Source organism: Perissodus microlepis, chromosome 18 (genome assembly GCF_051167445.1).
Source record: "Perissodus microlepis isolate ML-2025 ecotype Zambia chromosome 18, ASM5116744v1, whole genome shotgun sequence".
NCBI classification, from domain to species: Eukaryota; Metazoa; Chordata; class Actinopteri; order Cichliformes; family Cichlidae; genus Perissodus; species Perissodus microlepis.
In genome coordinates, this window is record NC_140478.1 from 19,622,492 (window position 1) to 19,648,946 (window position 26,455).

Consider the following 26,455-nt stretch of genomic DNA (forward strand, 5'->3'; position numbering starts at 1 on the left):
AAAGTTGGCTCGGTGAAGTCACTTGGCCCATCTGCGCTGAATGCGCTGGATATTGTTTGAGATTGGGAATGAATAGACTTCATCTTGAATCCTGGCAGGAGTGCTCCCCAGGTGTAGCTGAGCAAAACCTGGACTCATCCCAAGTTCAGATCCCTCTCTCTGTTTACGTGCCAAAAATCAAGGTGTGTGTGGACACAAAAGATGTTAGTTGGTAGCTGAGCGATTGAAAGGTGTTTACACAGGAGTTAAGAAGGGTTGTCCCTGCCTAAAGACATTCTCAGCTGGCAAACAGTAAGTGGATATTATTTACAAATCAAGAGGTCAGCTATGTCAACCAGTGCTACTTCTCACTCCCACTGTAATTGCACTGATTGTGTAGAAATCTATGAACGCTGTTGTTTTACCAGCCGGGTGTTTCTGGGAAAAATAAATAACAACCTAATTGTGTATCATCAGAGGATAAAATGTGCATTCATTAAATAAAGCTTTGCAATTGTATATGTTCATGGACCATATATGTTCTACAAGCAAACATGTTTCAAACACCAGTGAGGCAGGGGCGATCGCATGTTAAAGAAGGCATTCTGTGACAATAACCAAAACTTTTGGTAATCTCAAAATCTTGAGCAATCAGTGCGTAGGAAGAGTAAATATTTTTCAGGAGCAGGCCTGCCAAAAGGTTCACATTACTTCCTTGAACGATTGATAGCTTGCCAATTGATTTATGATGCTCAATATGATATTTTGCAAAGCGATTAAAGGTTTCATCTTCTGCTTTCAGATTTCTTGTGAAATCGCCTACAGTTATATTTGCGGACAAATTTACTTCATTGTGAACTGCGGGTGAACTCACCTCAGCGCAGCTGGTTTAGGAGAACTGATCACCGCGTCTTGCAAAAAGGCAAGACCTGACGGATATTTAACTTCAGTAGACACTCTTTAGCCAAGATCTACAAAACAGGAAGCTGTAAATGTGTGAACTACCCCAAAATCCTGATTCCAGAACCAAGGTATGACACACTTTGGAGGATAGAAATGTCTACAGAGGGATGCACACAATCTTTTTCTTATACAAAAAAGAACAAAACAACAACAACAACAACAACAGTAGTATAATTGATTGTTATTGTAAGTAGTAATCTGAGTGAAATTATGCTTGTAAAGTATGAGAAATGAGTGTGAGTGGCTGTGAATGCTGATGCATTACGACGAATTGCCCATAACAACAATATAAAACTTCTAACCTAAACAAATCAAACATGAGTTTATAACACAATTGCCATGCAAAATACACTTGTAATAATAATAATAATAATAATAATAATAATAATAAAAACACTACTCCAGAAGCTGCTCTGGTGCTTTCAGTAAAATCACATGATCTTCCTCTGTAGTCAGCGGTGCCCTTGTGGTAAGGGTTTTTCATCAGCTGTGCATACTTAAGTATACTTATAGTATTTGAGTATCTGAGTAGAGTACTTGTAACAATAACCCTCAGCTAGTTTCCAACACGTGCATATGTAAGACATTTTAAAACACTAAATCCAAAACAAAAACACACCTGGACTTCTATGTAGGGCAGTGTATAGACTACAATAACACTGCTGCGATATTTCAGTGCTGCTTGTGCTGCACTCAAACCAATTCTTGGTTTGCCATTCTGGAAATAAACAGTCACTGAGTGCAGGTATTTTATCACACCGTCCAGTCCGGCTCAGAGCGACTTCAATCTGCACAAACACCGACTGCGTGGTGCTTAAAACGCCCACAGAGGAGAAGCTGTCACACCAATCATAAATTAAGACGCACTGAGATGAATAATCTTTCTGAAACATGAGAGGGGAATTGTGAATCAGTTGGGTTGTATGTATCGCGGTGCTGCTCCCTCTCTCTCTCTCTCCCCCTCTCTCTCTCTGCTGATGGGAGGAGCGCAGAGCAGCTCCTCTCTGTATAAGAAGTGTTGAACGTTCAACAAGGGATTTTACACAGCTACTCAGGAGAAACGAAATGATCTGCCCTGGAGCCGCAGCAAAATGCTGGATGGACACCTACTCCTGGGATGGTTATCGTTCACAGTTATAGTGTATCTTCTCAACTTGCCTGGACCCACCATAGCATATTTCGGGTAAGAGATGACAGACCACTGTTAAGTCCATGATGCTACTTTTCATTGATTTGATTGGTTCAAAGCAGGTAATTTTTTTAAATGTCGTAAGTCACTGAAAACTCTTTAGTGAGTTTAGAAAGTGGAATAAGGAAGATTATTTTTTTAAGCACTGATTTCGGGTCAGCGAGGTATCACCTGGAGGCCTCACAGCTGGTGTGTGCAGCCGGTTGTCTGCTCAAGAATTTACCTCAGTGAAGGTGCTGCTAATTAAAAAAAAGTAGCAGTGTGGGGGTTATCTTAGAATGAAATTAAATCAAATATAATCTAATATAATATAGGTGGAAGTATGTATGATTTTAACCGGTGAGAGCCCCCTCCCCTCCATTCTTTCCCTGACAATTGAGCCAGCGCCCACTGTACAGTGAGCGCGGCACGTTTGAGTGGCAGGTAGCGGTCAAGGGGTTATTTTGCTGAAACACTTGTAAAATCATATCCTTAGTCGACTCCGAAAACAGCCGTGGAGCCGAAAGGTGAGTGTATATGCCTCAGACTCAACAGCTGGTAACAATAAAGCGATCTGACTGACTGAACTGGTGGCCGAAACGTCTGCTCAGCTTGCACAGAAAAAATCCCCCCATCCAGCAAAAACATCACACAACTCTGGCAGTTTTTTTCTTCTTCTGCTACCTCCATCAGATAAAAACGGGAGAAACGAAAACAGCTGGAACACGTGTCAGGAAATTAATCTGAAAAATTTAGCGTTTCGTGAATCGCGTCCCGCAACATTGTTTCATTTAGAAAGCGCACACGGGTGTATATTTCAAAGTAAGTCATTCCCAGGGAACGCCTTGGATTTTAGGTGTAGCCCACTATGACCTCCACTTCAGAGTGGCTACTCATGCTGCACTTTGCTTGCTCCTATGCTCTGCACTCTCAGCTTCCTTTTCTGTCTTAGTTACAGAAGAACATTAACAGTGCTGGTAAGCCAAGGTCATTCAAATGAGGTCAGCATGTCAGGTGGGACCGCAGCCATATTTCACCTGGAGCTGGAGAGCTTTAATCCGAAAAGAAACCCACAGACTGGAATGTACCTGTGCAAGTGGAAATGCACATTAAACACATTTAAGATCTTGGTGCTTTTCTGTATTATCTACAAATATCTCTGTTGATGGGTGCTGTTAGTGTTCCTTTACAGGGTAGACACACACACAGACACACAGAGACAAACGGTTGTAGACTGCAGAGTGATGACACTTGAAGCTTTGCCAGCAGAGTCAAATTTATGGTAGGTATGGGTGTTGTGCAGGATCCAGGAGTGTTAGGCGATCTGGGAACTGATGTGAATCTGCAAGAGAGCACAAGAACTGTCCCCTAAGGGCCCATTAGCCTAGTATGTCAGACCTGCCGACCTGTTGAAGTGGGTTTTACATTCTCCTGGAGCCAAATGTTATCTGAATAGTATGTATTCGCTATTGAGTCAAGGCAAAAGAAGTTTTGGAAGTAGTAACTGTTTTTCAGATCTCTGGGTAATATTTTTTTCTTTGTTGGGGGGTGGGGGTGGAGTGTTGCACAAAGTGCTGGCACTAATTTTGGAAACTGGGTGATGCAAGCAAGTTGTATGACACCTGCAGTAGTTCCGTGTGATGGAAATATCTCAGCCCCTTCTGAGCAAAGCATCATCATGTCTAATACTCATGCACGTATCAAGTAGTTTCTCTCTCTGCCTCTTGGTCTTTGGTTTCAATTCATTTCTAAAATTGCATTAGAAGGACAAATGTATCACTGCTCTCTGTTTCTGTCTCCCCTCCTGTTGCAGTGTCGCCCTTTGGCAGGCACTTGTATTAAAGATGACGTGCCAAATTGGCACCAAAATCAGCCCTAATGGTTCTAATGGTAATGCATATTTACTTATTCAGTTAGCACTTGCTTTCAATTACCTATGTCAGTCTGTTCTCTATCTGTGGCATGTGTAGTGCAGAGAGACACGTGGTATTACAATACTCCAGATTTATTATTCTGTGGCCCAGGGAGAAAGGAATATGAATGAGTGTCAGTGAATGATTTAGCCTTGCTGCTGAGGAACATGAAACATACTGAAAGAGCCTGCGCAGGTGACACAGATACAAAATGTGACTGCCCCGTGGCCGGCTTCCCAGAAACTCGACACCGGTGACACTCCAGCACAGTCTTGCTCTGCTTTGACCGGGGGACATACTAACACAAACCTGTTCAAATAAATATTCCATGAGCACGAGGCATCTTAGGGCCCCCTGGGTACTGATTTACTCAAAATAGAGGGTCAATGTTGCATACCCAATTTCCAAAGTGCGGTGGAGCATAAGTGTAACATAAACACAATCTCTGCTGCCTCTAGTCTGCTGTAGCTGAGGGTGGGGTGGGATTCCTGGCGTAGCCAAGCACCCGCTTAAATTGTCATCCTTTGCCACAAGAATGTGAACACTCATTTTCTTTCCCTCAGCCTGTTGTGGCAGGTGCTGGTTCTGCTAAATCCGTTATCATTAGAGCTTGAATTGGAGATGCTCACTGAGCTTGCCTTACTTACCTTAAGGTTACAGCACCTTGATCAGATATGGCGTTAACTGTCAGCAAAGGGGATGATTTGTTTGCTCAGGTGACCCCGTGAGGGCTTAGAGTGCTCTCTGAGACGACTCTGTTGGTTTAAATGTAAGTTTTGGTAAAAGGCTTGTCATTCTGCGGTCTTGTAAACTGTGCTGGATGTGAGTCCTTACACTGAGTCAAGGGTTTGTTTTTCTTTAGCACACATGCGACATATACAGGAAGGCTGCCCACAGTCATGCAACTGGGATTTGCTAATCACAGACGCGCCGCAGCATCCGGAAGAAGCAAATATAGCGGTTGCTATTTAATTGCTGCAATATCCTTAAAATCTCTATCATCGGTTTGATCCTGAAGAGCAGAGCTCCTTTCAGATGCAATTATTGTTTTCAGCGCTCCATTAAGTGAGGCAGTAAGCCAAGAGCAACAGGATAGCAAATGGGTTGTGTGTAAATTTATTGAGGAGGAGTGATGTTTCTTTTCTTTTTTCTTCAGTGTGCAGCCCGTCTGAGGATTTTATCATTTTGCTGACTTAGTTCCTGGCATGTATCAAACGGCATTTTTTTTTTACGTTTCAAAGGAGCCTTACTTCTTGAGCACAGTGCAAAAATGTTAAAATTTGTTTTTTAAGCAGCTCCATCTAACCATTTCCTTTGGTTCCCTCCTCCCCCCCATCCCTCCTGTCTTCTGGCTTGCCTGCCTTATGTGCGTGCTGGCATCCCTGCAGTGGTTTGTGGGGAGCTTCTGGGTGATTACCACTCATTAGAAGGAGCAGAGTTAGTGCGGGCTCAGGCTGGCGTTGCCTGGCAGACAGTGGTGGCAAGCGTCTCATTACCAGGCCTTAAGGACTGATTAGCCCTGACGTGCAGCAGGGCGGGGAGCACCGTTGATAGAGGGATTTCCCAACTACATAGGATATCCTGTGGCTATAGCCACACCTCAAAGGGTATCACTTTTGCATGAGCCAAGAAGATAGGATTCTCTTGACAGTGTAGTGTAGTGAGATCACGCGAACCTGGAAGCTTAGATAGCTGACCGCGTGTCCCTCTTAAAAGAGAGTTTTGTTTTCTTTATATTTCTGTTTGATACATCCAGATTTGAGCTAAGCCAGGCTTTGCTTTGAGCTCTGTACCCTGTCACATCCTTCTGGAGTCCTGCTATGTTAGTGGGTACCACATGGTGGTGCAGTACTGTCTGAGAGTGCAGGATGGTCTTCCATCAGCTCTTTCTTGTGTATAAATAGGAGACAAAACGTGAAAACATTAAATGTAAATGTAGTGCAAAATTTACTTGGCTTATGCCCACTTGTGGTCATCCTGCATGATGGGTTCAAAATGTCTTTGAACTTAAGCTTATAGAGCAAAGCTGTACTTTCTTTTTGCACAAATTTACATGTCTTTAAACTGGAAGATGCATAGTGTAGCTGCTGATTTTATGGGTTGAACCATCAGTAATTACAGAGCTTGGTACTCACCTTTGTTAAGAAGAGCTCGGTGGCCCCTGATGTGGGCTGTTATGGGGCTCATACTGTGTAATAACATGGTTGTGATGGATATTTTTGAAGATTGAATGGTTTGGAGAGGCTTTTAAAATGCGTTTGGCGTGCTCACATTTGAAGGAGGTACAGTTCTCGTGTCATCAGGATGCCAAACAGACCACAATTAAGAGACGCTTGATTATAAAAGGGCAGCAGGTCCAGGCGTACATTTCATTGATGGATAGCTTGAAGATACGGAGAGGAAAATCTTCTTGGTTAAAATGCAAACATATGATGATCTTTGCAGATGGAGCTGGAGACATGGGCGATTTGCAAAACAGGAAAACTAATATAGACTCAAGATACTTTTAGTGGTCAGGCATTGATGAGATGATGCTAGTTAGTGTGACCACTATGTCCTGTGTTTTCCATCCTTGACCACAGGCGAGTTTTCTCTGCGTAGTTTGTGGGGATAGAAGAGACATGGCACCTCACACGTGCCAAGATTAGCAGACTGTCAAAACCCTCACTTAAAACTTTGGCCTTCCAGAGAATATCTGCTTTTATCACATCCAAGAAAAATAGATTTTGATACATTTAGTGTCTTTTTAAAAACAAAATCAAACAGATTATTTCTGCAGCAGTCAGCATAAAACCCTTTTTTCAGTATCATCCACCTGTTTGCAGGGTAACCTGAGTTTATCTTGCATAAACACGATCATATAGAAGACTAAGCTGATGTGCACTCAGATGCTTCACTGGGATGGGTGTGCTATATACTCTAAGATTCTCCCAAAAGGCTTATTTATCCATAAAGCCAGAATATTAGTTTGAGAATGGACACAGTGAGACACACACTGACGTGAACAGGCCAAGGCACGGAAGACGTTCTGCGATTCACCCTGGGGCAGATTTCATTTCACGTTGAAAGTGGCCCATTTGCATGACGTTCAGCTGCTTTTTTAATCATCAAGCACTTGTCAAGAGTCAAACTTTTCTCACTCCCGTTGATATACGAGTCACGAGTGAGCACAAAAACAGCCGAAAAAATCTTTGTCAGACGCGGTCAATCGACACTTAGCGCCTTTAACTTTGAAAAATGCTGTGACAAAAGGTATTTGGGCTTTAATATTTGAAATGAGATTTAAAGGAATAACATGTTATATGTGGGAAAAAAAAGTACTGTGTTTGTATCTGCTTTGCTGAATTTCTCTGACCTTAAAGTCTCACCTAATAATAATAATAATAATAATAATAATAATAATAATAATAATAATAATAATAATAATAATACATTTTATTTAAAAATAGCACCTTTCAAAGCACCCAAGGACACTGTACAACAGATAAAAACACAAATAGCCACAGTGTGGTTCAGCATGTGGAATCAGTGAGAGCCGAGTACAGTATGTGTGCCTGAGTGTGTTTGGTGTGTCGGTGCGCTGGTACAGGGCTACTCTGTGCCATGGTGTGGGCTAGAACTGGGGAGTCATGCGGACACTGCTGCACGCCCAATCTGTGCCAGTCACACAGTGACTATAACTGAGCTGCTGACCTTAGAAGCCTCGAGTTCTCACATAGCAGTTAAACCTCTTACCATGCCCCGCACTCCCAGTCCCAGGGCCAGATCCTATAGTGCTGCCACTCGGCTACCAGTTTCCACATTCACAGTCGTGGATTAAAAAGTTAGGCTGGACACTAGATTTTTTCTCCCCTTTTCCTACTTTTTTGACCTGTAAAACAAAAGTATTTTCTAGTGAAACTTATTACCCATGCGTAGTATCATATGCATTTAAAATATCAGAGTCCTGTCTCCTTCAGATACTTTATGGGAGTAGTCTGACATACCCTCTGTGGGTTGTAAATGACCAGAAACGACAGCAGATGACATAACTTTGGGTCATATCCTGTTAAGTCATACAAGATAGCGGACTTCCCCCCTAGCTTTGTGAACAGCAGTACTTCTAGACATTGCACGACATTCCCACTACGCAGAAAGGCTCATTACTCAACTAATAATGACTTACTTAAGTCCCAGGCCAGTACCACTTTGTTTTGTCGTGTTACTGCACTGTGTCAGTCACAGCTTGTTAGAAGCAATCACAACACCCAGCACTTTCAACTAGGGACTTATCTTATCTCAGCCATATACACAATCGTTTACTCTTTCCCCCATTTTTTGTTTTTGTTTTAATGATTCGTGGAATTAACAGTTTCTTTCACCATGGAGAAAATGCCTGAGGTCAGTGTAGGATTTCTTCTCTTACACTTCTTCTTGGAGGTGGACAACAGCAACCAGAGAGTCATTCGACACTGATACATGGTTTCTCCAATTATTCATGTCTAAGCTGTGGAGCACATTGTCAGCAATGGTTAGAGAGGGCCAGTGGGAAAACACTACACACGCTCACATTCCTACTACCTCTGGCATGGCCTGGGATACACCAGATGGGACTTGGGCAGGGTGGTCTGAAGTTCATCCAACATTTCTGAGAAAAGCACACAACTTTCTCCCCCCCAAAAGGAGCATATTTAAACGCTGTTATGGCAGCAGGAAAAAGTGAAAGGAAAAGAAAAAAGGGATCTCCGATGGTAAGCCTAATTTACTGCAAAAGAGTTTCAGAGTAATATGTTTTCTTACGTTGCACATATTAATATCAGGTGAGCACGGCAGTTTGTCTTCATCACAGTTAAACTTTTCCAGGACACATGTTCACGTCTATCATTGTCTTGTGTAGGTTAAGGTCGTAGACGGCAATAGTTTTGTCTAGAGACTGTTTTGTTTTGAGCCAACAGCTGGGTTGGAATGATTGACATTCGTTTAGAGTAACTGACCAGTGGGAATAGGGGAAGTTTGGAGAAAAGGGGAAAAAAGGAGGAGAAGAAGGAGGGGGGTTGGTTGTGATCTAGGAGACAGTAGACCACACAACCTGCAAGTTGAGGCTGATGGAGAAATTGTGGCTTTTGTGCTTTTTTTTTTTTTTTTCCTGTCTGGGCGCATTTAGCCACAACTTGTAGGTGTTGACTTAAGGTTGTAAGACTCCACGTGCGTGTGCACATAGATCCATGCGTGTAGCTGCGTGAATTCTTGCCCCAAAAAACAGAAAACTGAAAGTTTTTTGTTTTGTTTGTTTTACTGCATTAACTTGTTGTTTTAATTAAGAAAACATATTTTCAATGATATTGCTCAGCAGGTGGTTTTCTTATCTCCGGGGGGTGATTACACACTAAGTCAGCAATCTGTAATATCACGTTTACTGAATATGGATATCTCCTACAGAAGCTGCAGATCCTAACATTGAAAGCATCCATACAGAGCCGCAGCTCGAGCCCTGTACGTTCTCTTAATTCTTTAAGACTCATCCCTTCTTAAGTATCGTCAGCAAAAATTTCTGTTTGACCGCCAACTGTTCAAAATTCAAACGCACATTAACAAAAAGGAGAAAATAACCTCTTATTTAACAACTTAGATTTAACAATTTAGATTTACTTTTTCTAAGGTTTTCAACTTTAGACTCTTGAGATTAATGTCTATGCAGACACTGTTAATATATGTCTCTGTGGGCACATGAGCACCACGAGTAATTAACAAGCTGCGTTTGTAGTCTGAGAAAGAATTTGTTTAGGCCTAGCACATTTAAGTAATAGGATGTTTTTCTGACTATGACAGATAGTAGGTATCCTTAGCTGTCTACATACCTTACTAATAAAGAAAGAGCAGAATTACCAGCTGAGGGTCACTTCCAGGAGTGCAATGTAAAGTCAGAGAGCGAGTGATGATGGCAAAGTTTAGAGTTAGTCAATGATTTCCTTGAAGGATTGACTGTCGTGCTCCGCCGCGTGAAATGGGCCGTTTTCGCTGAACCCGCTGCATTGGAAAATGTATATAAAGTAAATGTCACGGGCAATGGGAGGTGCTGACAGGTGGAGAGAAAGGACTAAACAAACTGCACTGTTACCAAGTGAAAGACAGTGGAGGAGGTGCAGCGTGAGAGTAGGTCAGTGATGTCTGCACAGTGTGTAGAGGCAAGAGTGTGAATGGAAAAAGCAAAGCTGAGCAAACATCAGCAGGAATCCCTCCTCACATGGGATAATAATGAGTTTTATATGTTGGTGTTATATTCCGTGTGTAATTGGTGTTGCTGTGCCAACACCTCAAACAAAAACACGACAGAAAATGGACCGTGATGTGAAAACACATGTTCGTGCTTTCTTATTCACTGTGGGGAAGATACTGCGAAGATGCATGCGCGTTGCTTTGAAGCGCGCACGTTTTGTGATAATCACGTGAATTCAGGATGGATGCTTTTAATGGACGTGATATAAACGACATGTAGGAGTGAAAACTGTTGGATGTGTTGATGTGAACACGAATCAGACAAGGTTAATTATAGGTAACTTTAAAAAACTGGATATCTACACGGTATATTAGCAGCTGTCTTTGCGTCATTCACCTTTGAGCTTTTCTGTGAATTACATTTATTCTAGAAAAAGTGGTCCCATATTTTTTAAGAAATGCTCTCATGGAGCGAGCGATTGTTGTCACCGTTGCAGGAAGACTCCAGTTATTCCTTTTTGTCCGAGTCTCAGAGTCGACTTTATGATTGACCCAGGTTAACTCTTATCCAATTCTTTTCCTCTTAGCGAGTTGAATGAGTTCATTCTTCAGCAAACAGCAGTGTGATTTATTTATTTATTTATTTTCTCAGATCATCTTATTGGAATGTGTGCGACCCTTTTGTGTGATAGCAGGGGTCACTGTCCTTCATCCAGGGAAAATATTATCTTGAATCCAGCGAATTTGAATTGGATTAAAATGAACAACTCTTCTCCTCAAGTATTAAAAAGTGCATCCATTTGTAAACATTTTTTTTTAAATATAGAAGAAAATAAAACACGGTACATCTGTGATACTATTTGACTGCGTTCTCGTCTGCCACAGAGTGGAAACATTGCACAAGAGTGAGCTTTGGCCAGTAGTTTCTTCTCCAGAGATGTGAAGAAGTATTTCTCTGCTCGAATGTCCGTCTCCTCCTCGCTTTACCCTCAGGCTTTCTTTGCAACTAGCTAGAAAACCCCCCCCCCCACCTTTCTTTGAAAAAGAGACAGCGGTGCTGAGATCAGTGTCGTGTCATCTTTGGCTTCCCTCCAGCTTCACGCTTACCATCGTTTTTGTCTCAGACAAGTAGACGTTGCCGAGGCATCTGAGGCCTGTCGTTCTAATACTTGCAGGCATGTAGGGGTTTGGGAAGGTCTGAGCTGATACGTGTTACTGTGCATGTCTTTCTGAGGAATGTCCACAGCATATTGGTATTCGTATATTTCAGCTACCATTAGCAGTCTTTCCAAAGCAGTACACTTAATCGATGTCTCTGTGTTCATTTCCAGACATTTGCATGAGCAAAATGTTGTGTGCATTAAAAAAAAAAGTCTTACATGTTCTTTAACATGACAGGTTCTTTGCTCTGCAGCGTTATTCAATCCCTGACATTCGCTTGCAAAAGAAGTGCTGAGGAAAGGTTGGCAATCGTACGCGACACGCCGGGCCCGTTGGATTTGTTTGTTTAGAGACTTTATGTTTGTTTCCTTGACATTGCAATCAGAGTGTCTTAACAAAGCGTGAAACAATTTAGAGGAAAATGTCAGTTGTTCAGAGAAAGACACCCTTTGCCTCGCTGCGTACGCCTCAAACCATACATTTTTCTTATTCTCCAAGTGTGTTGGGAGGGCGATCTCTGTCAAGACACAGCTTGCCAGGTTTCCATTTGAACTTGCTGTCAGACAAGTTAAGAATAGGCAAACACACTTTGCAAAAAGAAAACCGTTCGACCCATTCTGAAAGCAAACCCCGAGGACTCCTTTTTTGATTTGACTACACGGATTCTCAACCAGACTATGAATTTATTGTAAAGAAAAATATCAAATAACACCTGTGAACTATTAAGTTCGCTGATATTAAATTGAGCACTCGAGGGGAAACATTTCAGTCGGTTATTGGACTTAATAAAACAAATCTTGTGTTGAATAAATCCTGTGACCTTCTGTTCGTGACTCAAGTGATCATGAGTGGTGACAGAATATTCTCTGAAAAATAATAAAGAAGTCTAAAATGTGAGTAATGCGAATCAGCGCTCATCGCTTCTGGTACATTAACTAACCAGGTGTAGATAGTGAGCAGGTGCTCTGCACCTTTACAAAAATATTGCAGAATTTATTTCCATCTTCTTTTCAGACTGCTTGGCTGTAGTAAACTGTGAGGCAACGTTCCCATTTGCTGCGGTTACGCTTCACAGTTATAAAGTTGGACGTCTTTTAATTGGTTTGGCTGTATGCATACTTTTAGCAACCAGGAACGGATGGACAACAATTTATGACTGTTGGTATATTAGTGCTGTGATAGTGGAAATATGAAGGATTAAAGTGTTAATCTTAAATGCGAAATGTGTTTTGTCATCACAGCTGAAAGCAGCAAACATTGGCCCAAAAAGTAAATGCAGTTCTGATTGCTCTCTTTTCAAAATAAAATAATTCTTCACTGTCTCTCAAGTACGCTTTTTCAGATGTTGTGCCTTGGTGTTGACATGTGCAAGCTGTAATCCTTAGTGCCTTAGTGCACTGGAAAATTCAGCCTACACTGAATGCCAGGAGTCCAGATCATTGATAAATAATCTCATTGATAAATACTGTGTCGCTCCTTGCACGAGTATCCTTCAAAAGTCTGAAGTCCGGCTGCAAAAAGCAAACAGGCCAGAGAGCTTGTGCCTTTTGTGAGTTCAGTAAATCCATTTATTCTTCAGTTTCACTTTAACAGTGTAAAGGAGGCCAGAAATTACACATAATGAACAACTAGGGTGCCAGTCCTGTCAGTTGGTGTGACCAAAATGGTCACAGGCTGACAGTCATGTCCCCCGTGTGTGTTTATGAAAGTAATGCCCTGCGCTCTCCATCACAACCTCAGAACGCTGGTTATAGGTTTTGCCAGCTATGTGGCAGTCCCCGCTTTGTGTGTTTTATATATGCATCCCTTAAATAAACTGACGAAAGGAGTGCAAGTCTGCCACATGTTCTCCATACCATGTTTAGAATCGAAATTCTTACTCGCTGTATTTGAAGTAGTCAAAGGAGCTTGCAAAGAAAAGCGTCTGGACTTCTTTAAGTTTACTTGAAGACGTTTCACCTCTCATCCGAGAAGCTTCTTCAGTTCTAAGGTCAAATGGTGGAGAGTCCCAGATATAAACCTAGTGGGAGTATCCCCCCACAGAGGGACAAAAGGACCCCCTGATGATCTTCTAATCGCCTGAGCCAAGGTGTGAAACTGGGTGTGGGTCCCAATCAGCCAGAGTTTCGGGTGTGTTCATTGTGAAACCTGATAAGGTGGGGCCAGGTTTCACAATGAACACACCCGAAACTCTGGCTGATTGGGACCCACACCCAGTTTCACACCTTGGCTCAGGCGATTAGAAGATCATCAGGGGGTCCTTTTGTCCCTCTGTGGGGGGATACTCCCACTAGGTTTATATCTGGGACTCTCCACCATTTGACCTTAGAACTGAAGAAGCTTCTCGGATGAGAGGTGAAACGTCTTCAAGTAAACTTAAAGAAGTCCAGACGCTTTTCTTTGCAAGCTCCTTTGACTACGATGACCTGGATGACTGAGAACCTTCACAGATGTATTTGAAGTACTTTGCAGCCGTAGGATGAATACAGGTGCCTCGTTTATGCAGTTGTTCTTAGAGTCTTGAGCTCATTCCTGACGGTCTGCCTTTGTTTGATTCATAAATGTTGCTGAGCGTAATAATAAACAACAAATTTTGTTTAAGCATTATTTAAAAATATAATTTCTAACTTGTACTCGCTTCATCAAGAGCGCTGGGATTAACTTTAACCATTGGCTGTCTGGAGCACTGTGTCATTTCCCAGTAGCCTAAGGGCCACTTTGGGCTACTGTGAACAGTCATCTTGACAGTTTGCTACATTATATGTAGCAAACAGGAGTGAGTTGAAAGACCTCTCAGACACCCTTGACTCCCGCAGACTGCATGCATCTCCACAGCATGCTTAGCATCAGAGTTCACACCCCAAAGACTTGCACAGATGTGCACTTGAATCTGCTCATTCTCGCTTTCTGCAAGGGAGTGCTTCTTAACAGGTAACACCTGTTAAGAAAAGGATGGTCAATATAAAAGGTTAAAAAAAAGGTCTGGGTCTGGGTGGACTGTAGCTTAAACACACACATTTCTTGTGGCGGTGTATCTTAAGTTCAGTTTCGGGGGATTTTGTTTGATACTTTTGTTTGTCAAAAAATAAAGCTGCAGAGTTCAAGGTTTTCTTTGTGGGCATTTTGAGAGCACTGTTAGCATACCTGAAAACCTCAGTGTTGAGATTGGCTGGTTGGTCCCATTGTGTTTATAATGTTGTTAACATTTATTCCAGATAAGTGGGCCAGTTTCAGTGACGGGGTTTTGCTACATACCATAATTAATGATAACCGTGACATTATGTCAAATCAGATAACGATATTATGTCAACATCACATAATACAAAAGAGCACATGAATTAACTAGTTGTTCTTTTGTAGAGTTTATTTTATTTCATTTTTTTCTTTGTAGATACCGACACTTTCACCACCAACATTCTTTCCAGTTTCCAAAGTGGATGTCCAATAATCTTTTGACATAATAATTATGTAGTAAAAAGCCTGATGACCAGGTAGTACTCGATTACAATTTGCATGAACAGAGTGGCGTGGGATGGAGTCAAATTGCTGTTCCAGTCTGCCCCTAAGTGAAACCCCTTGATGACATCATAAATGAGAGTTTAGCCCAGAGTGAGGTGGGACAGAAACACAGAACTAAAAAGATCACCACGTTTTATGTCCCCTACAGAAAGTCTAGATTTTCAGATGTAAAGACTTTTATACGATATATAAGACTTTTTATAATGACAGCAGCAATACTGTGTGCCATGTTTAAATCTGTACAGCGAGGTACAACCTGCCACCCATCTGAAGGATCTGGTATAAATATTTAACCAACCATTTGCTGGCTACTGTTTTACTGTAACACGACAGACACGATCACAGAGTACAAATGTTTAAAATGTCCCCACACTAACTGAATGCCTTGTTATCTGCACATTATAACCTCGTACTGCAGTATTAAAGTGGTCAGTATGCAGCTGATGCTGGAAGTTTATTGCTGTAAAATGGAAAAAAAATTGATTTCAGGAACTTTTGGTAGAACTTCAATATACAGCCCATAACCTACGGTCCAGTTGCCCATGTAAATCTTTGTGAATAGGTTGCAATTTTCAGTACAAAGACTTGTGTTCCTACTGGTACTTAAAATGTCACTACAGTAAAATAACATAGTAAGTAACCTTTTTCAGTTTTAAAGGAGAGGAGAAACTAATTACAACTACAGGTATTTTTAAAGCCCACACCACTAATAATACTGTGTACTTACATTGTAAGAGGCAGAGATATTGATTTCCCTGCTTCTGAAATAACCTAAAGTTACTGAGTACATTTTCTTTTTTGAAAGTACTCCAGAGGCACTCTTACATTAAGTGCCCCGTTTCTTTTAAATTTCCCTGTGGATAAAAACTACTCACAAAAATGCCAACAGTATGATTTGTTTCTCCTTTGCTTTAAAACAAAAGCTAATTATAACTCCATTGTTCTACAACAGGATTTTTAGGTATCCAAAATTCAAAAGAATTACATGGTAAACCTGACTTTTCCACCACTGCAGAGAATTTGCTCTTTACTCAGACACACCTGCACCGAGAGTTGATCTCAATCTCCAGCAAATGTTGATTTCCCCTGAACATTAACCACTGAACAGCTGAATTCATTTGAACATTAACCAAACTTTTGAGCATTATGTGAGCAGCTGTGCTGTTTATGCAGTATAGCTTTGCTATTTTTATTGTTTATTCAGGAAGGTCAGTATCCTGTTGTTCTGTCTGAATACTTTATCAAGACAATCCCAGTATCTTTCTGTTTCCAAATGGCTTGTGATGTTTTCTTCCAGGTTGACAGGTAATGAACCGTTGTCTGTCCTGCCACTGAACTCTTTACCAGAGGAGAGCATAGGCAGGGCCCACTTCAAGCTGTGTGACCGGCTCAAACTAGAAAAGAAGCAGCGCAGGATGTGCAGACGAGACCCGGGCGTGGCGGAGACTCTAAGAGAGGCCATCACCATGAGCGCCCTAGAATGCCAGTACCAATTCCGCTTTGAGAGGTGGAACTGCACCTTAGAGGGGCGCCACCGAGCCAACATATTAAAAAGAGGTGATTATTACTACTTTTCTTCCCATTTGAATATGCATTTTATTCTTGTGCACTTAAAACCTAATGTGTGAGTGAGCCAACTCTTTAGAAAACCCTTTATTTTCCTGTCTCCCAATTGCCACTCTCCATCGGGCTTCTCTAGGATTTAAAGAGACGGCCTTCTTGTACGCCATCTCCTCAGCGGGTCTAACTCATGCCATGGCCAAAGCTTGCAGCGCAGGACGCATGGAGCGCTGTACATGCGACGAGGCCCCAGACCTGGAGAACCGTAAGGCGTGGCAGTGGGGAGGCTGCGGAGACAACCTCAAATACGCAAACAAGTTTGTCAAGGACTTCCTGGGCAAACGCTCGAACAAGGATCTACGTGCACGTGTGGACATGCACAATACGAACGTGGGCATGAAGGTAAGTGCGTCAAATGGTCATGACGTACCGACCGATAGCACTATTTACTTACTTGGTCTAACCAAAGACACGATCTAGCTGCACCATGGGAAATGGGGGATTCATTCGTTCTGGAGCTTGACCCGTGCTTCGAGCCAAAAGTCAGCCGACGCAACAAAAGCAAATATCTCAACATCTGCTGCTTTGATCTCAGATCTCCAACTCCTTCTACGACATTGTTGCCTCTTAGAGGTGTATGATGGTCTGTGACAGCAACAATATTAGCTAATAATTTATTGAAAACATTAAATTCGACTTCATTTTAATTTGTGACAGTTATTCATCTACATGTCAGCGATGTTGGAAAACTTTTAAGGAGTAACAGTCAAAGAAAAAGAAAGATTTATCAAACTCTAATTTCATAGCAGTATATTTACCCAAAGTGTCAGCTTCACTCGCCTTTTATTAACGCTGCAATTTCTACAGACTTTGAGTTATTCCATACACATGAATCTAACTAGGAAACACACTTCAGTTTGAAGAGGGTCAGAGTTCATATGGCGAGACAGACATTATGTAAACAGAAAGGTTTGCTAATTGCTTGTATGAATCATTTAAACGATGGGAAAATAGCATTAATACAATATACTCTGAGTTCTTTTTGTCGACAAACATCAATGTGAAGTACCGATTCATTTTGCGCCATATCCCGGATACACTGCATTTCCATATCTTGGCTTTTGCTTTTGTACTGGAGTTTAAACATTACAGCACTGCTGTTTGACTCAAAGGGCTCCATCTTAACTGTCTCCAAATATGTAATTAGGATCACCAGATGGGACCTGAACTTCCCTACACCTGGATGATGTTAACTGGGGCATTTTGGGAGAGCAAAATCAATTGAAAAAAATTGTGAAGTGTTTCAAAAATCCAACACACAAGTTTAAAAGAAACCCAGAGTAATGCTGCTGTAAATTTTAGTGAAATCTGAAAGTGTTCATTAGTCAATATTTGGTTTTCTCTCTCAGATTAGATAGGCTAAGAGTCTCATTTGTGCTCTGGTAGAATTCAGTGATTGTTTGTGGTGAGCAAATACGGGTTTTTCATCTTGGAAGTGTTTTTAATAGCAGAATAAATGCTCCTAATATGTCAAGCCAAAGCAAACTAATGGTCTGGAATATATTTCTTTTACTGTGCTTTGTGCCTATTGTGGCCTTTTTCATTTTGGTTTCAAAATGAATTACAGCTAAAGCACACTTCCCAAATATTAACAGATATAAAACTCTCCCCCAAACGAATGCGAGCTCTTCCTTTTCAACTTGGCTCTCCTAAATCCAGTCTCCTTGGAGATTTTATTTGTGATAAAAGATTTACAACATTGTTTTGGCTCTTTCTTTGTTTTTTTCTTTTCGTAATTTGCACATGTAGCGAGGTGTATCGCATTCGCTCAGGATGAATTCCCACGGCGAGGACAAAATTGGAATGTGCGAGCCCCTGCATCCCCCCGACATTTTAAAGGCTGACCTATCAAATTTTCTTGACCTGCTGGTGTGATGAATATGCACTTCCTGCTCCCCGATCTCTCTCACAGTCTGAGAAAAGATTTGTAAATTGTTTCCAAACCCTGTATAAGACAATATGTTATTGTCATTGATTCTCGCGGACACACTCTGCTTTACACATTGTGGTGGATGCAGAAATGAACTCTGGCTGACTGCTAGGGGGTCAAGTGATATTACAGTAACGTGTTGTGGTCTCTTTAGCTGATAATTCCTCTGTTTCACTTGCAATTATGTGTGATTTTGTGTAAGACAAAAAGCGGGTTCTTCGGTATTCTTTCTGTTCCCAAACGTTTGCGTGACTTTGCTCTGGGTATGCCAAAATTACCGCACTATAGCGCTGGGTTGATCAACTCTGGGCTTAAAAAAACACATTTTAGTAAAGTACCCAGTATAGGAGGAGGTATGAAGGGTTCCCATAGTTGACTGAATGGATTGTTTTGTGGCTTCTTCTTACCCATAACCTCCCCTCACTTATCATAATAACCACAACTGTTTAATCAAAATTTCATCTGTGGTTATTATAACAAAATCAATCCTCCCACAAACTATAATTCACTTTTTCTTTTATACAAGAAGCCTCAGATGCCATTGTTCTCCTTTAGTTCACAAGCAATAAGTGAAGTTTTTCCCCTTTAATTATGATATGAAAGAGAGCAATGAATGTAAAATATATGTCTATAACCTTCCCAAGCCGCCGTACTCCACCCAGTTCATCTAGTTGTGAGAATACTTTAATGAATTGGCTCTTTCAAGTTCTGTTTGCTAAACAAAAGCTTGTTAAATTGCATACCTTTCATTGTGTGCCTTCACTGGTTCTCAGTGGCTAACAGTATTGCTCTGTCTCTGGTCCAGGTAATCAAGGCTGGAGTGGAGACCACTTGCAAATGCCACGGCGTCTCTGGCTCCTGCACCGTCCAGACCTGTTGGAGGCAGCTCCAGCCCTTCCATGAGATCGGCAAGCAGCTGAAGCAGCGTTACGAGACCTCCGTCAAGGTCGGCAGCTCCACCAACGAGGCCACCGGGGAGGGAGAGATCTCCACGGGCCGCAACCAGCAGCAGCAGCAGCAGCAGCAGCAGCAGCAGCAGCAACAACAACAGCCCCTGCCCGGCCTGAACGATCAAATCCCCCGCACTATGGACTTGCTCCACATCGAGGACTCACCCAGTTTCTGTAGACCCACCAAATATTCACCGGGCACCGCAGCCCGCAAATGCTACAAGGACAAAAACTGTGATGCTATCTGTTGCGGGCGAGGCCACAACACTCAAAGCAGGGAGGTGACCAGGCCTTGCCAATGCCAGGTGCGCTGGTGCTGCTACGTTGAATGCAAGCAGTGCACACAGAGAGAGGAGGTCTACACCTGCAAGGGGTAAACAGGGCACCGTTCAGCCCTTTCAGTCAGAGGAAGGTGGTTGTGTTGAAGAGGAGCATTTTTTTTTCTCATGCAGAGTTTTGCTTTCGGTGTCGGAGCAGCGTTCTGCAAGAAAAAAAGGAGCGAGCCAAGAAGCAATAAGCACTTTGAGGGATTTCTGTGGGTTGGGTTTCAGAGGTCCTGCAGAATAAAAACTTTCTCAGACAACTGGGTCAACATCTCAAGCTCTTTATCACAGCGTTACCTTGAAGAGAGACGCTTTCACTTTCCTTTAAGAAAAACAAAAATCTTTGTCATCAATTCGCAAGAAAGCCGATTAACGCCCAGTTAATGAGGATACAACACAAAGACAGTTACACCAACAGACTGATTTCTGGGGCTTTGCCCAAAGAGGAATGGTGTGTGTGTGTGTGTGTGTTTGTCAATTTTTACGTGTGTACAGTATTTGTAAGCATGTGAACATGAGGTAGATAGCGAGGGGGGGAGCGGAAAAATTAAGTGACGACTTTTTATGGCGATTCAAAACCATATACGGAAACTGAAAAAAAAAGGAAAAAGACAGGGTGTAAGAATTACTCTACACGCACATATTTACACTCACACACATTGTGTGTTTGCATATATATGTACATAAATTCAGTTATATTGTAATGATATTATATAAGCCACTTATCTAACTATGTTAAAACAAACCACTAACCACACAAATGTTTTGTTGTTTGTGTGCTCTTGCTCAGTTTTCTTTTTGATTCATGTTGACAAGGCCCTTTGGAAAGCAGCACGTTTGTGTCTGACATCTTTCTGTGGATAATTTATAGATCCTTTGGGACTACTCCTTCATGGGGAGGAACAAAAATATCTTTAATTTTTTCTTTTTTTGTAATATTGTAATATGAAGCTGTTAGTACATACATTAACAGAAGATAACTAAACCAGTCAGTTTAGGCTATTCTCGGCCAGTGTTCAGGGAATAACTTAAACCACTATATGTGTTTGACTAAACCAGAAAGAACATCCGAATCCAAGGTGGAGATGACAGCGGCCTTGTTATTACAGTCAAAAGCATAGCAACAGGTGATCTCTTGATCAGCAGAAGGCCCACGTGAGACTCGGATCAAAAAGTGTAGAGCTTTGTGAAGCTTAAATCTACTTTGAAGTTCTAAAGAAAACTGTGGAGAACTGGAGGAATTTAACTCCCTGCCATTTCGTATTCTTCCTTCCTCTTCTGCTTCCACAAATTTGATTGAGCCATATGAAATACATTGACACGCAGTGTGTACAGTGGAAGTTCAAACAGTATGGGGGGACTGACTTTTTGTTCAAGTGAAGATGAAAGCATAAGCCTCTTAGCTAATATAAAGATATATTATAAAACTAATATTTGTGTAATTGTTCCGCAAATTTATGTCTACGTTTTACTAATCGGCTGTCTTCTTTCTGAAGTCAGTGAAGTTGTTTTTATAAGTTAACTTTACCTTTTCATCTTGTTGCTGAGCACCTTTTGACACAGTTAACACAATGCAGCATGCTGACCCCACCATACAAGAGTGACGGTTTGACACTGCAGGAAGTACTGCGTGGTATGAAATAATAAACTTCAGTCTGGTTTTTCCTTAGCCTATCATAAAGAAACAGAGGAAACTGCTACTTTTAACAAAATTAGCCCATCAGCACCTCTAAACTCACTGTTTGGCTTCCTATATCTTGTTTGTTTAATCCAGGAAGTTAAACCACGCCTCGTCTTTGTTACGCTTTTTTGTACATATTAAACAGACAGGATGTAACTTGTTAATCAGTGAACCTTAAAGGTACTGAAAGGTGGCTTTTGATACCTTAGGGCACATTTCAGTCTCGCTGTGTCCAAGTTTGCGGCGTTTATGCAAAGCTAACTAGCTGACTGATAACTTTAGTATCTCTTCTCGTGACCTAGAAGAACATGCAAATTGTTTCCATTACAGTTTTATGAGAAATGCCTCTGTGCACACAAACAATGCAGACAAAATTTTGTCATATTCTCAGCACTTAGTGCTTAGAAACATTATATTTTATCAAATACAGGACCTTATAGGCCATATTTTAGATTGGTGTGAATTAACTACTGAGTGAGGGACCCAGCTTTGTATTATAGCACCATTCACGCACTGAAGCCCAAAAGCCCTTTAAAGTATTTAAAGATCTGTATTTATGGATACAGTGCAGTGCAGAATCTTTTTTTCTTCTTGTTTTTTATTAAAAAATGTAAATAGCAAAGGTTTCTTCTCCTGTGGTATAGAGACAAAAGTGAGGCACATGTTCAACTCTCACAAGCATCTGAAACACAAATTGAAATTAAATAAATGAGTGAAGCATTTGCTGAAACGGCATACAGCTGCTGAAACGAGATGGTTACGGATTTCAATCATCAATGCTGCACAGTGCATTTTTAAAAAGGAGTTTCACAGTGATTTAAATCAAAGCTCCCTCTGATAAGAAGAGAACCGTGCATGGCTTATTTGTCTAAAGCAGATGAATTCCAAGCATTTTGATATGAGATGGCATGCCAAATAAAGACTGGTCAAAACATATACATAGAACTTTGCACGCTACATGGAAACCATAATAGCTATGCAGAGACGCAAAGCACAAATGCCTGCTCGCCACAGCTTCTGGTGTGTGTTTGCGCCACACACTCCGCCTCGGCCCAAACACGGTGAGGTTCTCTACTATTGAACGGATTCAAAACAGACACGACAGGAAATGCAAACAGATTGCATTTTTGTTTGTTTATAGATTGTACATAGGCGTAGAAATTTATTCCAGAAAAGAGGAGCACGATGCAGCAGTCCGCTGGGTTTTTAGATGTCACAGTCATCCACGCTCTCAAATCCAAAACTCTGCACTGTTTAGTCATCAGTGGATCATGTACAAAATTCTATGTTGTAGAGAAAGGAAAGATAAATTATTTTTTAAATATATTATGAGCATGTGTTTAGTGTAAATAACTTCAAAGTCTAAATTGATTTTATATCCTGTATTTTTTACTCTGTTTTCTTTTTGGGTGTTTGTTCCTTTTGGGGTGGAGGCTTCGAGAAGCAGTGTATACTATCAACATATTTCATTTTATATCTCAAGATTGTTATCTAAGCACTAACAAATCCTAACAAAATTCAAATCAGCTCACTTTTAGTTGGTTTAATTCACTCGCGGTAATGCAGTTTCTGAAAGCATGCAAAGAAAATCACAGTTATCAAGAATATTTTATAGAACTTAATCTTGTATAATCAGCAGTTTTGTGAAAGGACTGATGATCAGTATGGACTTGTTCACCTTTGGGTCACTTTACATGTACATGTACTTTTTGTTAGGATTTGTGCTGTGCTTGTAAAACAAAGATAAAATACACCAGCTATGTATTGTCCTTTGTGATAATATTACACCAACAAAGCTTTGTCCATGTTCACTTATTCATGTCTTATGGGAACTCTAAATTATTTTCCTCTACCTCATGTGTATAGCTTGTAGGTTTAAACAGATCACAAATGACTGGTAAGAATGTATTTAAGTTATTTAACATCTTTGTATAACAAAGGCGGAAAAAATCTGAAATAATAAATGGATTTTTAAATTATTTAATATGTACTTGCATTATTTGGTAGCATTGAAGTTTAATTAGTATATCATGCCTTGAATTTAAAGTTCTTCCATTATTGATGACACATATTTGCTGGATTCAGCCTCTGAAAATATGAAATTAATATGTTCACTCCTGGCTCCTTTCTTAGGTACACCTGTTCAACTGCTCATGAATGCAAATATGTAACCAGCCAATCACATGGCAGCAGCTCAATGCATTTAGGCATGTAACAAGTCAAGACAATGTGCTGAAGTTGAAACCTGGGGAAGAAAGGTGACTTTGAGTGTGACATGGTTGTGACATGGTGCCAGACCGGCTGGTCTGACTATTTCATAAACTGCTGATTAACTGGGATTTACCCACACAACCATCTCTAGGGTTTACAGAGAATGGCCCAAAATAGACCTGGGTTCAAATCCACCATCTAGCAGTAGAGTTTGCATGTTCTCCCCTTGTCTGCGTGGGTTCTTTTCAGGTACCCCACTTCCTCCTGCAGTTCAAAGACATGCAGTTAGTGGGGTTAAGTTAATTGGTTATTCTAAATTGCCTACATGGTTGTGTGTCTCTCTGCGTTGGCTGTCCAGGGTGTACCCCACCTCTTGCCTTATGGTAGCCGGGTCAGGCTCCAGCCCTGCGCGACCTTGATAAGGATAAGCGGAAGCGAATGGATGGATGGATAATTCAAAATAGAGAAAACTTCTGGTAGTTGATCATGATCAGCAGTCCTCCAGAGGTCAAAGGAGAATGGCAGTAGAAAGCCAGTACTAACCCAAATAACCACTTATTACAGAACAGCATCTGTGAATGCATGTCAAAACATGTCGAACTTTGAAGCCTGTCTACAGCAGCAGAAGACCACACTGGGTGCTACTCTTGTAAGCTAGGGACAGGAAACTTAAGCTACAATTTGCACACAATCACCAACATTTAACAATAGAAGATTGAAAAAACATTGCTTGTTCTGATAAGCCTCAATTCCTTCTATGCCATTTAGATGGTAGTGTTAAGATATGGCATAAATAAAATGAACACATGGATCTATCCTGCCTTCTGTCTCCTTTCAGGCTGCTGATGGTGGTGTAATGGTATGGTGTATATTTTACACACACATTTAATATGGACCAAAATCTCTGCGCAATGTTTCTAGTACCTCACTGATGTTATGACGCAAAGAATTAAGGCAGTTCTCAATGCCTAGGAAGGTGAGTACAATTTTTAATTTTAAATGTTCAGTTACATTTGAGTGGGTGGCTTTTCTCGGGCATTAAATTGTAGCAATTTCAATAAAGATTTCTTTAAATGAATGGTATTGGTTTAAATTTCCAAAAATGGAGAAAAAAGAGAAAAAAGAAATAAAGATTCAATAAATTGTTTGCTTTTTTTTGGTATAATTATTATCTGTGAGTAGTCAAAATCAAGCCGGTATTGAGAGCTTTTCCTCTGTTCTACAACAGCAAATAACATGTGAGACCCAGAGGGTCTCCATCTGGGAACTGTTGGGAAAATAAAATCCCTGAGACCAACCTTTTAAATAAGAAAAGTGATTTTGCTACGTAATAAGACGTCATGGTTGAGGTTAGGTGTTTTGGGGAATCTGATACAAACCTTGCTGGATCGTCACTGTTTCATGCTGTATCCCCCCGCTCCCCCTTTGCTATGACAATTTATATTGATTTAGAGTAAACTGATTATAAAAGCCTCTGACATATTACACTGTATATTACCGTAACACTGATGTTTTTACATCAACTCCAAACAATGTAACCATTAAAACTATTGAATGCAAGACATAAACATTTCTGTTTTGGATTTACCGTGTTCGGACATTTGCTATGAGCTGGGGAATCACCGTGTCGAACTCATATTATTTCAACAGGCTCTATCCCCCGAGCAGAGTGGAGATTTCAGAGTTTTCTCTTTCAACAATCTTTCAAATATGTGGAGGCCTCATCATGTAAGTCTTAAAGCTCAATTAATCCAAGAGGAAAGTGGTTCTGTGATCTTAGGCTAATAGAAGCTTCACATACAGTAGTGAAAACAAAACACAATTACGAGAGTATCTGCTCTAACACCTAAAACATCAGCGCAAAAGCCTTTGACATGTCTGACATGTGTACCTAAATTAGCTGCGTGGGAGCAGCACCTTCTTGGTGTTAGCAATTCGTCCCCTGGGTCCTAGCTGCTTTGCTTTGAGAAACTAGGAAGCTTTAATGTGCCCCGCTTGCTGGACTCCTCCAAACTTCCTGCCCTGTACCAGCCTCTAATATGAACTGCAACTCTGCGGTCTGCTGTAATAAAAAAACCTTTTGACAGCTGTTAGCATGAAGGAAGAGGGTGCAACTAAAGCACAAGGTGGAAAAAAAGTAGAAAAGAGCGTCATTCTCCACCTCCTCCTGACAACCTACCATTCCCACTGTCATCCTCCTAGCCTGCTCTGGTTGTGGCTGTCAAGCAGAAAGGCAGAGACTATTTTTGAACTGCTGAAAGTGGCAGATGAGTTGTTTTTCCAGCATCACCTCTCTGCACACGGTGCATTTATGCTGCCTTGAAGGGGCTTAACTAAAAGGTGTTGATTGTGGAGTGGTTTTAACGGATAAAGAAATAGGATAAATAAATACGAACGTCACAAATAGTGATGTGTGATAATGTAAATTTTGGTATCGATCCAATACCAAATAAGTACAGGGCCAGTATTGCCAATAATCTATAAGGGCAACTTTTATAAGGGAGAGAACACTTCTCATCATCAGTTTGCAAATTCTACTTTCCACTTTCCATTTTACTTTCCACAATAATTAGTTAATGCAACAAAAAACACCTTTCAGCTCTTTATGTATTTTAAAACTGGGTTTTTAGAGACCTTAAATATAAATACGCCTGCCTCTAAAGTACTTTGGGTCAACCTCTGTTGTTTAAATGTGATATAAGCTATAAATAAAAAAACACAAAAGGTTTCAGACATTTTTTTATAGTGGATGTTTGAGGTATATTTTCTAACCAACCCCCCCCCCCCATTTAAAACATTCAGTGGGCTACAAAGTAACAATCCTATAGTGATGTATCAATCC

At 41.0% G+C, this 26,455-nt stretch overlaps 1 protein-coding gene across 1 annotated transcript; it reads left to right on the forward strand.

Annotated features, from left to right (window-relative positions):
• Positions 1–1,988: 1,988 nt before the first annotated feature.
• On the forward strand, positions 1,989–23,381 carry wnt9a (wingless-type MMTV integration site family, member 9A). The gene is made up of 4 exons (XM_084913043.1): positions 1,989–2,125; positions 16,196–16,455; positions 16,598–16,860; positions 19,254–23,381. The coding sequence occupies exons 1-4, from the start codon at positions 2,034–2,036 to the stop codon at positions 19,773–19,775; spliced, it is 1,137 nt and encodes a 378-aa protein (XP_084769169.1). The 5' UTR covers positions 1,989–2,033; the 3' UTR covers positions 19,776–23,381.
• The last annotated feature ends 3,074 nt before the right edge of the window (positions 23,382–26,455 follow it).

Excerpts from the sequence above, each read along its gene's own strand:
- wnt9a (XM_084913043.1), top strand. The coding sequence starts at position 2,034 with ATGCTGGATGGACACCTACTCCTGGGATGGTTATCGTTCACAGTTATA. Across the intron at positions 2,126-16,195 it reads CCCACCATAGCATATTTCGG|GTTGACAGGTAATGAACCGT; the intron begins GTAAGAGATGAC and ends GTTTTCTTCCAG. Across the intron at positions 16,861-19,253 it reads ATACGAACGTGGGCATGAAG|GTAATCAAGGCTGGAGTGGA; the intron begins GTAAGTGCGTCA and ends TCTCTGGTCCAG.